Source organism: Monodelphis domestica, chromosome 3 (genome assembly GCF_027887165.1).
Source record: "Monodelphis domestica isolate mMonDom1 chromosome 3, mMonDom1.pri, whole genome shotgun sequence".
Taxonomy (NCBI): Eukaryota; Metazoa; Chordata; class Mammalia; order Didelphimorphia; family Didelphidae; genus Monodelphis; species Monodelphis domestica.
The window spans coordinates 28,433,996-28,449,630 of record NC_077229.1 but is presented as its reverse complement, the minus strand read 5'-3'; the positions used below and the strand labels follow the sequence as shown (position 1 = coordinate 28,449,630).

General features: G+C 53.8%; 1 protein-coding gene across 2 annotated transcripts in view; it reads right to left on the bottom strand.

Annotated features, from left to right (window-relative positions):
- The window catches only part of FOXN4 (forkhead box N4), a 95,156-nt gene that overhangs the window by 9,209 nt on the left and 70,312 nt on the right, over nucleotides 1-15,635 (bottom strand). The window contains exons 2-3 of one of the 2 annotated variants that reach the window (XM_056821605.1): nucleotides 10,949-11,220; nucleotides 4,721-4,809 (exon numbers count right to left, since the gene is read on the bottom strand). In XM_056821605.1, coding sequence (XP_056677583.1) covers nucleotides 4,721-4,809; nucleotides 10,949-11,074 — 215 coding nt within the window. In that variant the 5' untranslated portion in view covers nucleotides 11,075-11,220. Of the gene's footprint in view, nucleotides 1-4,720; nucleotides 4,810-6,239; nucleotides 6,837-10,948; nucleotides 11,221-15,635 lie in introns of those variants that run through there. The other variant, XM_056821606.1, reaches the window with a different exon arrangement.

Below are 15,635 nucleotides of genomic sequence, written 5' to 3'. Positions count from 1 at the left end.
CTAGGGGCTTATCACTAAGACTAGCCCCCGTTCGTCCGGCTAAGGGGCACCCTGGGTCCGCCCAGGGGAGGCCGTGCCCTCCCGGGCCTTCAGCACGCACCACTCCGCTAATCCGGGGAGAGGGAGGGGCGGAGGGCAGACCCGGTTACAAGCTAGGAAGAAGACATCTTTGTTTTCTAGCCCTACTAGACACAAGGGGAGCCAGCCCGGCCGCAGGTAGTCGGGCCGCCCGTCATTTATTACAGGGAAACGGAAAGAGAAGGGGAAGCGGCGGCCAGGGAGACCCTCCTAAAACGCCTCGGCGTCCGCGAGCCCGAGGCGGACAGGAATGGGGGAGGTCCTTAGGGGGGAGGGGCTGGGCGGGGCTCCGACCAGGTGATGGGGGAGGGCCAGGGGTGGGGCGCCAATCTTTTCATTCCCGAGAAGAGGCGGCCGAGGCCGCGTGCGGAAGGGGTCCGCCCCGAGCCCCCGGCGGGATGGCGGGTCTGGGATGAAGCCTCTTGGTCCCAGCGGCGCCCTTTCACCGGGTTCACTGGGAGCAAGCTTTGCCGGGCTCCCCCTCCCCCCTCCGGTGTCCCAAGATGGGGCCTGAGAAGCCTCCGGCCGGGGCCAGCTGCTGCCCGTCCTCTCCCCGCGGGGCAATTGTAAAATAACGGCCCGGGCGGCCTGCCCAGCGGGGGGAGGGGGCAGGCTGAGCCAGGCCACGTGATCTCTCCCCAAAGGCCGAGCGGCCCTTCTCCCTAGGCCTTCCTCCCCTCCGCCCCTGACCCCCGTGCCCTTTTGGGGGGGCCCAGAGGGATACGACTGAACGACCCGCAACGCCGCACGGTGCCCCATCCCCGATGTCCAGTGACTGCCTCCGGGCCGCTCCAGTCCCAGGCCTCGGTCCCGAAGGAAGGTGGGGTTTGGGCCCTGTTCGGAGGAGACTCCATTTCCTCCTCTGTGAAATGGGGGCCAAAAAGCTATGAGGAGGCTGCAAGGCTTGGCTCCCCTCCCCCCCCCAGCCCCCCAGGGACCCTCTAGCAACCCTGGGAGGCTGAAGGGACCTGAGGGCCCCCCCAACACGTCCAGGCCTGGGAGCTCAACGCTCGGGTTCTCTGATGCCCACTGAATGGATGAGGATACCGAGGCCAGGGGAGCTCTGGAGAGGCCAGGCCAGGCCCCGATAGCCGGCCGGAGCCTGGAGGTCCTGGGTTCCAATGTGGCCCCAGACACTTCTAGGCCGGGTGACCCTGGGCCAGTCCCCTAACTCCCACCGCCCTCAGAGCTCTTCTGCTCAGAGCCACAGGTGAGCCGGATTCCAGGAGGAAGGTCCGGAGTGCAGAGCTCCCAGGCCTGCAGGCCTCCTCCTGTCCCATCCACAGGAAGCTCCAGAGGCAGACACAGAAAACCCACTTGGAGCCTGGAAGGGTCCCTCCAACTTGAGGGGGAGGGGTTGCAAAGAACTCGAGTCCTTTATCTCATTGGAGCCTTGCCCCCCCCCCCATTATGGTCCCCATTTTACAGATGAGGAAACTGAGGCACAGAGGGGAAGTGACTTGGCCAAGGCCACAGGGCGGGCAGTGCCCTCTCCCTGAGCCGGACAGCTGCTCTCCCAGAGTTCCTTGTGGAGCTGGCTCAGCACAATGATCCCGCTTTTTTAACATCCTTATTTCATTGTTATTAAGCCAAATTGGTGAGCCCCCCTTGCCATGGGGGTCCGGCTGCCCTGGACAGGCCCTCCTCCAAAGTGGCAGCAGGAGGATCAGAAGCTCCCAGGTCCGATCCCCCCTTCTGTCCAGAGCTCCCCTGGGGGGCAAGGAGGGGGCAGACACAGGAGGGAGGGGAGGGCAGCGGGAGAAGGGCAAAGGAGAGAGACAGAAATGCGGGGGAGAGAAGCAGAGAGGGAAGAGAAAAGAGGAAGAGACAGAGCTGTGAGACCTTGGCCATGTCATTTCCCTAGCTCTGGGCCTCAGTTTCCTGCCAGAGAAATGCTGTGATGAAGCTCCAGGGCCCGTGAGCTGCCGGGGAGTTGAGATGCCCTCCCAGCGCCGCTCTGCGGCCCGCGTCTCCCTCGCGCCCCCAACCCTGGCCCCAAGCCTCCAGAGGGGACTCGGGGATGGCCCAAAGGGTTGTCCACTGACTGGCTGGGGGCGGCGGGGCGGGGCTGGGATTCTGCGCGCTCCATTCCTGGCGGCGCCGCCCCTCGTCCCCCACCCCCACTCCATCCCCCGACGCAGGACGCAGGACCAGCCGCGGCGGGCTGCGGGCGGCGGGCGGCGGGCGAGGAAAGGAGCTGATGGGAGCTGACAGCCCCATTCATCCGGGGCGCTCGGGGCGCCCCGCGCCGAGGTCCCCCTGACCCAGCGCAACCTCCTCGGCCCGAGACCGCGACGCTTTCCCGGGGCCAGAGGCGAAGGAGGTCAGCGCAGGGCCCAGCGGCCACTGGGGCTGCGCGGCTGCGCCCTCGTTCGAGCCCCGAGCCCGGCGCCCTCCGGGCCTCGGTGTCCCCGTCTGAGCGCGTCCCCGGGGCCGTTCCGGGAGCCAGGAAACCCCTCTCAGCGTCGGCGCTCTAGTCCAGAATTCGATGTTCTGCGAGGGCCTTCATTAGAGGCCAGAGTGCGGGGGATATCCCGGGAGACAAGTTCAGAGTCTCCGGCCTAAGAACCCCTTGGCTCTGGAGTCAGAAGACACGGATTCGAATCCTGCCTCCAATGCTGACTGCCTGTGGAACCTGGCTGCCTCCGTTTCTCCTATAAAATGAGAATACCGGGCAAGCTGGCTTCCGGGGTCCCTCTGAGCTCTAGACAGTGATCTTATAAGGCCGAGGGGGCGAGAGACTTGCCCAAAGTCACAAGGGGGCAGTTCTGCAGGGTTCAGATCCAATGTCTCCAAATGCAGCGTCTTTCCAGTACACCGAGGTATAATTGATTGGTTTCTTCCCTTCCTTCTCTTCCTTTCTTTCCTTCCCTTCCTTTTCTTCTTCCTACCTTTCCCCTTTCCTTTCTTCCTTCCTCTTTCTTTCTTTCTTTCTTTCTTTCTTTCTTTCTTTCTTTCTTTCTTTCTTTCTTTCTTTTTCTTTCTTTCTTTCTCTCTTTCTTTCTTTCTTTTTCTTTCCTCCCTCCCTTCCTCCCTCTCTTTCTTTCTTTCTTTCTTTCTTTCTTTCTTTCTTTCTTTCTTTCTTTCTTTCCTCCCTCCCTTCCTCCCTCTCTTCCTCCCTCTCTTTCTTTCTTTCTTTCTTTCTTTCTTTCTTTCTTTCTTTCTTTCTTTCTTTCTTTCTTTCTTTCTTTCTTTCTTTCTTTCTTTCTTTCTTTCTTTCTTTCTTTCTCTCTTTCTTTCTCTTTCTCTCTCTTTCTTGTTTCTTTTTTCTTTCTTTCTTTCCTTCCTCTTCATTTCTTCCCTTCCTTCCTTTACTTTTTTTTTTTTGACAGGGAATAGGCTTGGACGAGAAGATCTCTTGGATGTGAAGATCCTTCTACCTGCTCTAAATCTCTATCTAATTCGATGACTTTTTGGGCCCCTTCCCCAGGTCCAAAGATCCATGGTGCCCTATGTCATGGCTCTAGAGCTGAGAGGACCCAGGAAGTCAGTTGGCCTAGAATCCATTCTCATCTTACAGACACGGAGGCTCACCAGGCCCGAGATCTCCCAGGGAATTGTACAGGGTGGAATCTGTGCCTGGGTCCCTACTGTACAAACATACAGGAGCTCACCAAGTTCTCTTTGGCCAAGTCTTTAAGGGGAGAGAGGAAGGAGGTCAAAGGAGTGTCTGTGTCTGGGAGGGGAGAAGCCTGCTCTCTCTCCCAAGACCCCATCCCCATGCATGGAGGACAGAACTCCTAGACCCTTTCCCTCTACCAATGGGCAGTGCAAGTGTCATTGGGCCCATTTTACAGGAGGAAACCGTCATGAGATTAAACTATAACAATAGCTAACATTTGCATGGCTCTTTAAAGTTTGCAAAGCACTTGGTAGGTATTATCTCATTTGAGCCTCCCAAGGGAGGTGCCTGTCCCCACTTACTATCCCCATTTTCAAATGAGGAAACCGAGGCTGAAGGAGGGTAGGCCATTTGTCTCAGGGTTGCACCGCTAAGCGAGTACTGAAGTCAGGATTCTTGACCCCAGTCCAGCACTCTATACCCCACAGGAAGAGATCTTAGCCACTATCTCCCCAAGCCTTCTAGTGTTCCCTTTAATTTTTAGATAGCCAGTAAACCTGAGGCCCAAAGAGACGAACTCACACAAGTATTAAGGAACTGAGCCAGAATCTGAACCAAGGCCCCAGGCTGCCCTGGTGGACCAAATGCCCAAGGATCAAGGAGAAGTCCAGTGATCCAAACCTACTCACCCATCCCATGGTCTGTTGCCCTCACTAAGAGGCAACCGGCCCCTTCCCCCTTCCAGTCACAACAGGGGGCTCTCTGCTGCCTCTAGCCTTGGGAAGAGAACAGGAAGGAAGGTGCCCTCTGTTCCCCACTCTGGGGAACTTTTAAAAACACAGAACGGAGTGCCCTAACTTCTCCAAGGCTGGAGGACTCCTAGACTCCCACAGTGCAGGCTCCAGAGACAGTTTGAACCCAGGACCCAGGCTTGAGATTCCTATCTGGGCCAGAAAGCCAGCTGCTGCCTTTAAGGAAGGCTGAACCCCAACCCTGCAGCCCGGGGTGGGGAAATGACCAGATTTTGGAACCCAGACCTTTTCAAATGTAAATTGTAACAAAAACAAAACAATTCCTCACCTGTATTCCTGGGGAGAAGGATGGAGATTGTGCCCAGAATTTCTAATGATTCCTGACATTATGGTCGTGATGTCACTTTCTATCATCTCCTTGGGGAGAAAAGAAGACAAAAACTTGGTTAGGGGATGAGTGAGGAGATAGACAAATCACCAGCTGTTCCAGAGAATGAATCTGGGAGATCCAGCCATGTCTAGGGAGGGGAGCAGGGAGAGAAAAAATGGGAGAGAAAGGAGAGATGGAAGCCAGAGGAGAAGAGGGGAAAGAAGGGGAGATAAGAGGAAAGAAAAGGAAAACAAAAAAGAAAATTAGAGAGGAGGAAAATGGAGAAGAGAAAGGGAAAAGGGAAAGAATGGTAGAAGAAAAGAAGAGGGAAGAGGAAAGAAAAGGAGAGAAAAGGAGATGGACAAGGCAGAAAAGAGCAGGATGAGAGGAGGGAAAAGGAAGAGAGAAGAAAGGAAAACGAGAGAGACAAAAGGAGAAGAGAGGAAGAGTGAGTGAAGAAGATGGGGAGGGAGGGTGAAAAGAGAGGGAGGGAGGGAGAAAAAGGAAGGCTACAGAGAAAGAGGGAAGGAGAAAGGGGGAAGGAGAGAGGGAGAGAAGGGAAGGAGAAAAGAGGGAGAGAGGAGGGAAGGTGAAAGAAGCAGGAGAGGAAGACGGGAGAAAGAAGAAAGGAGGGAGGGAGGGAGAGACGGAGGAGGGGGGAGCGCACTTCTGAAGGTTTGAAAGTTCCTAGGCACACACCACACATACCCGCACCCATTTTCGGTCTCACTCCACCTTTTAGAAGCCAAGTCAAAAAGCATTTATTAGGCGCCCACTGTATGTATACCAGGCGTACTCGGCGCTTGGGGCGCAGGTTGCGAGCGATCCGAGGGCGCCCTGGAGATGAGTCGCCCGGTTCCCTTGGCCCTGCAGCTGTTTTGGAATGCCAGTCCCACCCCACCCCCCGGTGGTCCGGTTCATTCCCTGCTCCGCCCGTCGCCCCCCATCTCCCGCCTGCACTCTACTGGGCTCTCAGGTAGAAAGTCCCAGCACCGCGAATCAGCGGGTCCTGTGAGCTGATGGGGGGGGGGGCGTTGCTATCCCGACAAATGCAAACACTGCCGATTCCTCCAGGCACCGCCACGGGCACCTGCGAGGGCATGGCCCGGGGCGGGGAACTCTCTCCAACAAGCCTGCAGTGTGCCCAAGGCAGGCAGCAGGCAGCAGGCAAGCCCATCTCCAAAACCAGAAAAACTTCTAAAGCCCGAATGCAAAGCCTCCAGACTTGTAGGCGTTTAAAGAGCCACGGGCTGCAGCCAGAGCTTCCCCGCGCGCCGAGGTTGAGATGGACGAGCGCAAGAAAGGCGCCGTCCCGGGAGGAGCGACCGGCAGCATCCCGGAGGAAACTGCAGCGAAGGCTCCCGGGGCCGCGCACATCCGGGCCAGCTTGCCCAGGGGGAATGGAGTCCGCTCGGAAGCACCTGCCCGGGGACCGGCGCAGGGCTGAAAGCACAGGAGACGCGGCCCGAGGCTGTACCTGATGGCGAGCTGGGGGCGGCTGCGGCTGCGGCTGCGCCTCCGTGACCTCTAAGGGGGTCGCCCTCCGCTCTCGGCCGGCCGCCCGCCCGCTGCTGCAGACCCGGCTTTGCTAGCTCCGCCGCCTCCCAACCGTTTTCAAATTTCCCTCTCAGGAGCTGTCCAGCCTAGGAGCATGCGCAGTGTGCAAGAGGGTGTGTGAGTGTGTGTGGGTGTGTGTGTGTGTGCGCGCGCGGGGCAGGGTCAGCCCCGGGGCAGGGTCAAGGGGATTGCCGCCGCATTTCCTAGCTCCCCCGGGAGTGCCTGCGAGCAGCTTCTCGCGGGCGAGGGAACTCCTCCCCCCCTCCCACTGCGGGCTGGAGCCCGTGAAGGCTTGGGGAGGCGAGCACTAGAAGGGGGTGCAGGGAGCCCCGGGGAATTGCAAGTGTCCGAGGCAGAAAGTTGTCTGAATTCCTGATGCGCCCAAACTTTCCCAGCAGCAGAAGGAGGAAGAGAGACGATCTCGTAGCTCCTCTCCCGTTTAAAATCTAACACTCAGTTCTTATGGCACCCCGGAGGTGGGGGTCACCTTGGAGGTGCACCACCTGCTCCGACCCCTTTAAGAGAGCTGCACCCCGCGGTGCCTGGCGCGAGCCGCCCGAGCTCTAGGCGCAGGAGGGTCCGGGTTGGGGGGTGGGGGTGGGGGGTTGGTTAGAGCTCAGACAGGACGCCTCCACCTGCTCCCGATGGGGGGGAGAGCGCGCCAGGGTGGGCGCTACCACCGCCGCCTTCACCCCCGGGCTGGAAGGCCTGGGTGAGCCCGTCCGGCGCACGGCGGCCCGGGAGTGCCGAGAGCTTGCGGATTGCGCCTAGCCGTTGGAGAGAGGGAGCCCACGCCCCCCTGCCCCACGGCGGCCTCAGCCCAGAGTCTTCCGCGCCGTTCGGCCCGCCGCGCCTCGCCCGCTCCTCCTCCGCGGGAAAGGTGGCGCGCGGCGGGACTGAGGGGGAGGGGCGCCCCTTGGGGCGGGGTCAGAGGTCACTAGCGAGCCTGGGGGGAGGGGCGCGCACGTGCGCTCTGCAGCTTGGGATAGGGACCTCGGGGGTGGGGGTGGGGGGAAAGAGATGGGGGTCAGAAGTCACCGGCGAACCTGCTCTAGAGGAAAAGATGCTGGAAGGAACTCGGAACGTGTCCTAAGGTCACCGCCCACGCCTCCATGGGTGTCCCACGGGAGCTAGCGGCCGCTCATCCCCTTTCTGCAGATGGGGGGGGGGAGTGAGCCGGGGGAAACGACTTGCCCAGGATCATACCTGAGAGACCCCATCCGAGGCAGGATTTGGGTCCTGATCTTCCCGGATCTTCATCCCCTGCGCCACGCCCCCACGCCCAGTGATAACAGCCTGCATGGCTTTCAAGCTTGCAAAGCTCCCGAGCCCGGGTATCGCGGGTGTCGCGCTCAGTGACCCACAGAAGGAGCAGAGGAGGCGGGTCCCAGACTTACTCTGCTTTAAGCCCCATTGCCTGCCCCTTAGCGCTCTGCTGCTCCGGGATCAATATACAGCATTGATTCCAAGATGGAAGGGAAGGGCTTAAAAATCTATATTTTGGAAACTGGGGGCGGCCGGGTGGCGCAGTGGATAGAGCCAGCCCTGGAACCAGGGAGTTCAGAGTTCAACTGTGGCCTCAGACACTTCCCGGCTGTGTGACCCTGGCCAAGTCACTTGACCCCATTGCTTAGCCCTTCCTGCTCTTCTGCCTTGGAGCCAATACACAGTATTGATCCTAAGACACCAGGTGAGGGTTAAAAAAATAAACAAAAAACAAGACAGCCCGGAAAAGGAGCTTCGCATCTAATTAGGGTCCTTCATTTCCTCCTCTGTTAAGTGGACATAGAAAGAGAACCTCCTCCCCAGTGAGACCGAAATCACGTAACAGACGGAACCGGAACCGCTTTATCACCCGAAAGGGTTCTTGTTCTTGTTATTCATGGACTTGGTGGGATCTCGGTCTAGACCTTATATGGACATGGAGCGCCCTCATGTCCGCAGAGATTCTCTATTATTACCCAGAAGTCAATGGGGAACCTGAGCTGGAGGAAGGGGGCGCTTTGAGCCAGGGGCTGGGCCTTGGACATGTCTGATCCAGCCCCACTCCTGGCCCTGCAACAGCTTCTGAGTGCCCAATGGTGGGAGCGGGGGAAGGTGAAGGGAGCCAGGGGTCATCGGAGAACCAGAAGCAGGGAGGCCCCAACAGAAGCCCCTATTGGAGCAGGAAGCAGCCTTGGAGATCCCTGGGATGTCGCCCACTGCTGGGTGCATGAAAGCGTTTAGTGCCCATTGCCTAGTCCAGCCCAGGGAGACTGTCCCCCTGCGGCCAGGTCTGAGGGGCCAGCCTCCCCTGTGCACAGTGCTCCCCCTCCCCCTTGAAAGGATCCCCCCCCCCCCATGCCTTCTCCTTTGGAATAGCCTCACGGGGCTTTCTCCCATCTCACCTAATGGAGTGCTTATCATTGTGCCTGTGGCCTCCTCCTAGATGCCCCCTCCTGGAGTGGAAAGAAAGCGGGCCTCAAAGCCAGGAGGTTCAAGTTTGGGTTGTGACATGGCCTGGCCAGGGGACCTGGGCAAGTGCTCCTGGCAGCTCTCCAACACCAGGCGTCTTAACCCTTAAATAGGGTTTGGGGGGTCAGGGACCTTGGATGGGAAAAAGTCACATCTTTATTTTCTCTAATCTCCTTTGCGACCCTGTGTGAGAACGGGATTCTGAGAAGGGGCCCATCCACGAGCTTCCCCAGACACAAGCAAGGTGAAGAGTCCCCGCTCTAAGACTAGAAATTGCAAGGAGGAATGGGGGAGGGAGTTTCCCTACTGGGAGCTCCCTGTGCCACTGAAAGCATCACATGTAAGCTCTTTGAGGGCAGGGCATTGTTTTTCATTTTGTCTTTATATCACCTGCACTTAATGTGGTGTCCTGCCCCTGGTAAGCATTAAATAAATGCCTGCCTTCCTTTCTTCCTTCTTCCTTCCTCCCTTCCTTCCTTCCTTCCTTCCTTCCTTCCTTCCTTCCTTCCTTCCTTCCTTCCTTCCTTCCTTCCTTCCTTCCTTCCTTTCTCTGTTTCTCTGTCTCTCTCTCCCTCCCTCCCTCTCTCTCTCTTTTTTCTTCCTTCCTTCCTTCCTTCCTTCCTTCCTTCCTTCCTTCCTTCCTTCCTTCCTTCCTTCCTTCCTTCCTTCCTTCCTTCCTTCCTTCCTTCCTTCCTTCCTTCCTTCCTTCCTTCCTTCCTTCCTCTCTCTATCTCTGTCTGTCTCTCTCTCTCTCTCTCCCTTACCTTCTGTCCTAGAATCAATACTAAGTATTGCTTCCAAGGCAGGAAAGTGGTAAGGGGTAGGCAATGGGGGTTAGGTGACTTGCCCAGGGTCACACAGCTAGGAAGTGTCTGAGGCCAGATTTAAATGCAGATCTCCCATCTTTAGGCCTGGTTCTATCCACTGACTCATCTAGCTGCCCCAATAGATGCTTTTCTAAATGAATTGTGACTTTGAGGAAATCATTTAGCCTCTCTGGGCCTCTTTCTTCAACCCTGAAGTGATTGGATTGGAGTCGACAAGCTCTGATGTCCCTTGCTCTCTAATGGTCTGATCCTATGGGCCCAGAGCATATTTCTGGGATGGAGGAGCATGGATTTAGCCCTAGAGGAGACCTTACAGAAGGAAGGTCTAGGCCAATCTCTCTTCTCTCCCCCACGCCCTGCTTAGGGAAGAAACCGGAAAGGAAGGGAATGCACATTTTTCTCCTAAGTGCCTGCGATGTGCAGGCTCCTTTATCACGTGAGAGGAAGAAGCTTAATGCGGTCAGACAGTAGAGAATGGAGACAGAACTCGATTCTGACAGCAAATTCAGGGGGAGGTTTTCTACTACCTCAGTGGTCACTAATTCTTTTGCCTTCCCTGCCCTTGGGGGGCTCAGAGTAGAAGGAGCCTTGCATTCGGAGTGGGAAAGCCTGGCATTAGAATCAGGGCCTCTACTGCCTCCCTACATGTAGGTCCTAAGTAAGTCATTTCCCCTCTAGGGCCCTCTGTTTCTTCGGCAGTAGGTGGGGGCATTGTTGGCTTAAATTAGCCCTCAGGATCCTTCTAGCTGTCCATCTCTGACAGCCATGCCAGAAAGAGGATGGAAACCTTGTAAGATCACAGAAAGTTAAGAGCTGGAAGGGACGGCAGAGATGGGCTACAACTCACAGAGAAAGGAAGTGCCAGAGAATTTAAACTATGAACTTGCAGGATTTGGCCTCTGATCCGGTTCTCTAGCCAGGAAGCTGCTTTTTTGTGGGCGATTTTTTTTTTAAACCCTCACCTTCCATCTTGGAGTCAATACTGTGTATTGGCTCCAAGGCAGAAGAGTGGTAAGGGCCAGGCAATGGGGGTCAAGTGACTTGTCCAGGGTCACACAGCTGGGAAGTATCTGAGTCCAGATTTGAACCCAGGACCTCCCATCTCTAGGCTTCACTCTCAACCACTGAGCTACTCAGCTGCCCCCTCTGTGGGCGATTTTTGTGCCCCCACTTTTGGAAAACGTCTGTTTCCTAGGCATGGGAGATGTGGAGTTTGTGAGAGATTTGGGGCTGTAATCCTACCAGTACTGTCTCGAATTTAACAAAAGCTCCTGCTTGCAGGCCCAGGCCAGGTCCCTGCCATGTTCCAGTGGCATTGTACCAAGTATGGAGAAAGAGGCAATTTTACCTTGTAGGCCGAGGACCGTGGGCTGCAGCTCATCCTAACTGATGGCCTGGAAGCCTTTCCCACCATCTGTTTAGCCCAGAGAATGACCAGGGGCTCCCAGGATGGGCAGAGAGCTTCATTTTTCATTCATTCATCGAGGTGGCGGCAAGGAGGAGAGACTGCAGGGCTGCGCTCTTTGGCCGGGCTCCAGTTCCTGGGAATTCTCTTCTCAGAGAACCTGCAGCCCCCTACTCCATTCTTCTTCCAGAAATAAGCAGACCATCTTGAGGTCCCTGGAAGAGGAGGATTATGAGTGTTAATTAACGTGGTGGCCGCATGGTTTCCGTCTCCCCTTTGCAGAGCTCGCGGATGCACACGCATTTCCAGGCCCTTCTCCCTGGCATTAAGAACATAGCTTAAGCTGAGCAGACAACAGGCCCCCTATACAGTAAGTATATAGTAGGCAAGCTCCGTCTACACAGACACAAAGGCAAAACAGTGTAGATACTTTGCAGATCTTACAACTGCTCAGAAACGGACACGAGTGACCTAATTTTACAGCAAGATTTTGAAAATGTTCTATTGTCAGAGAAGTTCTATATCCTCCAACGGATTTGTTTTTAAAAACTCAAGAATTTATGCAAAGGAAAAGGAGTCCAATTTATCGCCGTTTTCATTCAGTATATCTGTATGTTGTCATAAATGGCCTTTTTGTTGTGAAGGGCCAGTATTTTTCTTAGCCTGGGACTATTTGTGCCTCACTCCGCAGATTTGGGGCTCTACCTTCCTTACTAATTTTTAGGGGTTTTGCTCTTTAAATACATGTTAATGCCTTTTCTTTTTTACATCTCCATCCTTGTGGGGAATAGAGCCCCCAAACTTCCTCCCGGAGCCTTGCGGATGCATTAAGAGGTCCTGCCACCATGATTTCCCCTGGGCCCAATATAACCAGCCTAATTCATTGGAGTTGTGAGTTAGAGGAAATCTTGCGGGTGACAAAAGGCCCTCCTGGTACATGAAGTCTTCCCCAATGAGGCAGAAGTGATTCAGATCCCGCCCACTAGAGGCAAACAGCATGTGTCTTCTTTTCTCACAGTCCAGTTGCATATGATGTCAAATGGCTCTTTGTTCCGTCATTTTTGTAGTGCCTTGCTAGTCAAGCTCATAAAATACACGAGGCGGGGATTAGGGGTGCTTTGTTTTATTTTCTGCTGCAAACTCGTCCTCCCACAGGGCCGGATCTGTGTTTTAAGACCTTTCGATACCTAACAAGATAAGCGCTAATGAATGATCGCAACAAATAGAACTTGGTCCCAACACGAAAAAGCCAGTAAACAGCAAACAGGGCGTATGTAGGTGCCAGGCACTAGAAGGCACAGAAAGGGGAAGAGAACAAACTGAAGAAGGGTAAGCCCCAAGGAGCCTCCAGTCTAACCCGGACACAAATAAGTTGTATTTGGGATGAATTAGAGACGATCAAACGCACTGGCATGGAGGAGGACAAGGAGCAGGGAAGGTGAGACTTCAGCTGAGAATTCTAGGAAGTCCGGAGGTGAGTGCGAAAAGGAAGCAGAAATTCAAGTTCATCCTATAGTTGATTGTTGCTGGTTTAAGAATAGAGACCATTGGGGGCAGCTGGGTGGCTCAGCGGATGGAGAGCCAGGCCTAGAGACGGGACATCCTGGGTTCAAATTTGGGCTCAGACACTTCCTGGCTGTGTGACCCTGGACAAGTCACTTAACCCCCATTGCCTAGCCCTTACTGCTCTTCTGCCTTGGAACCAATACACAGTCTTAACTCCAAGACGGAAGGTAAGGGTTTGAAAAAAAAATAGAGACCATTTACTCATGAGGCAGCTTTCAGACCAATAGTTTACAGGTTACAGGATGCAGCATAATTTAGTTTACCCCCATTTCTCCTTTCCTCAGTGCTTTTCTCCCATTGCAGATGTTTTACAGAGTAGATGTCGAGCACACAGATGTCACAAAGAGGCTCCCATTCCCAGAGCTGAGGAGGTGGAACGACCTCAGGGATCAGCTAGTCCAACCCATACCTGAACTACAGTATTAGAAGCCTTCAGACAGAGGCTGGAACCCTCCTGAGGAGGGAGGTTTGAAGGAAGCCCGTTCCACTTCGGGATGGCTCTCGGAGCCACAAAGCTGTTTTTACATCCACCCCAAAGCAATTTCTCAGTTTCCTCACTGATAAAATAGGGTTGTACAAATGGTGGTATATGTTGGTGATGGAATACTATTGTGCTGAAAGAATGATGAACTGGAGGGATTCCATGTGAACTGGAACGACCTCCAGGAAGTGATGCAGAGTGAGAGGAGCAGAACCAGAAGAACATTGTACACAGAGATGGATACACTGTGGCACAATTGAATGTAATGGACTTCTCTAGTAGCAGCAATGCAATGACCCAGGACAATTCTGAGGGACTGATGAGAAAGATGCTGTCCACAGCCAGAGGAAGAACTGTGGGAGTGGAAACACAGAAGAAAAATAACTGCCTGATCACATGGGTCAAGGGGATAGGATTGGGGATGCAGACTCTAAATGAACATCCTAGTGCAAATATCAACAACATGGAAATAGATTCTGATCAAGGACACATGTAAAACTCAGTGGAATTGCGCTATGGGAAGGGGAGGGGAGGGGAGGGAGGGATAGAATACTATTCTTGTAACTGAGGAATAATATTCTAAATTGACTAATTAAATAAAATTTTCAAAAAAATAAAAATAAAATAAAATAGGGTGGTGGTGAGGACCAAATGATGATATGTGCAAAATATATTTAGTATTGGCCTGGCATGTAGTAGTAGATGCTGAATAAATAATTCATCCCATCCAGGCTAAAAACCCTGGTTCCCTCAGCCACTTGCCCCATACCATACATATTGTCTCCATCCTCGGTGCCCACCTTGAAACATGTTCTGCATGTCATTGCCCTTTGCACAGTGTGAACCAGAGCAGGTGCTTACAGCTGGGCACACAGTAGGACGATCGCCTCCCTCATTCTGTCAGCTATATCCTCACAAACACAGCCTCCACTGGCACCCATGTGCGGGGCCTGGCTTATCCTGCCAGGGGAAAGGACACTTTCCTTCTCAAAGTGATTACCTTTATCAGGTAAAACAATGTGTATATAATATATAAACATATATAGCATATATACATGTGTGTATTATACACACATACACTATATACATGTATTCTCTCTACAATGATATTCACACACTATGTATATTGTATATACACATAATATACATCTATCATATACACACATATGTATTATATACATGCATCCTCTATACAATGTCACTCCCACATGTATACACATGTATGTAGATACACACATATACACACATGTATTATACCTACACATATACACACATCTCAGTATATGTATGTGTATACATATACTTAACTTCCAGCCTGCCAAGATCTTTTTGGATCCTTCTCTCCTGCCTTCAAATTCTCTCCCCTAGTGGAGGACCTAGTCTCAGTAAATTGAGACCATTCATTGTAAATTCTCTTTTCCCAATTCTGTGCTTCAACTCCACTCAACAGCACTCTCTCCCTGCCTCAAATTCTCTCTTCCATCTCAGTGAAGAGGTGGTCCTTCCCCTTCACCTAGTCCAAATCCAGCCTCCGAAGTGTGTGACCCTGGGCAAGTCACTTCAACTTTAAGTGGCAATAAAAGGAGGATCATAACAGCACCTACCTCACAGGGTTTTTTGGAAGGATCAAATGAGAATATTTGTCAAGTGCTTAGCATAGAGCCTGGCATATAGTAGGCACCTAATACATGTTTGCTCCCCTTCCCTGCTTCCTTCCTCTTGTCAAGGCCTCTACTGTGTCCTTCCTCTCTTTTTTCCATTTCCATAGGGAGTTTGCTCTCTCATTCTCTCCCCCTCTCTCTCCTGTCTCTGTCTCTGTCTCTGTCTCTCTGTCTCTCTCTGTCTCTGTCTCTTTCTCTCTGTCTCTCTCTCTCTCTCTGTCTCTCTCTCTCTGTCTCTCTCCCTATCCTTCTCCCTCCCTCTCTCTCTCTCCCTCTCTATCTCCCTCCCTCTCTCTCTCCCTCTCTTTCTTTCTCTCTCTCTCTCCCTCCCTTTTTCCCTCTCCCTCCCTCCCCCCCCCTCTCTCTCTCTCTTGTTTTTTTTCTCTCTCTCCCTCTCACTCTCTCCCTCTCTCTCTCCCTCCCTCCCCCCCCCCCCCCCTCTGTAATCTGCAGGGCTGGTTTTTCTAGCCCAGGGCTCCTTTCCTGTTGCTAATAAACATGTCCAGATGTCTCCCAGCTTCCCAATTAAAAACAAAAAAGCCTCTCACTTGGTGGTGCCACCCCCTCAAATTACATTCTCTGTTTCTCCTTTCTTTCATTGCTAGACTCCTAGAGAAAGGCTCTCCTGACCGCCCATGCCTTGACTCTCACGTCTCATTCACTCCTCATCCTCGTCTAATCTGGCATCTGACACTGTACCCAACTGAAACTGCCCTCTCTGAGGTTCTCCATGATCCCAGAGCAGACAAACCTAAAGGCCTTAACTTCTGGAGCATCTGACACTCTTGGCTTCCTCATCTCTCTGACCAGGCCTGACCATCTGCAGTCTCCTTTTCTGGGTGATCATCCTTCTTCTCCCCCTCGCCTTTGCCTAGAGGCATCCCAGACCTCTTGGCTTTGGGCTCTCCCTACCCTCCGATTT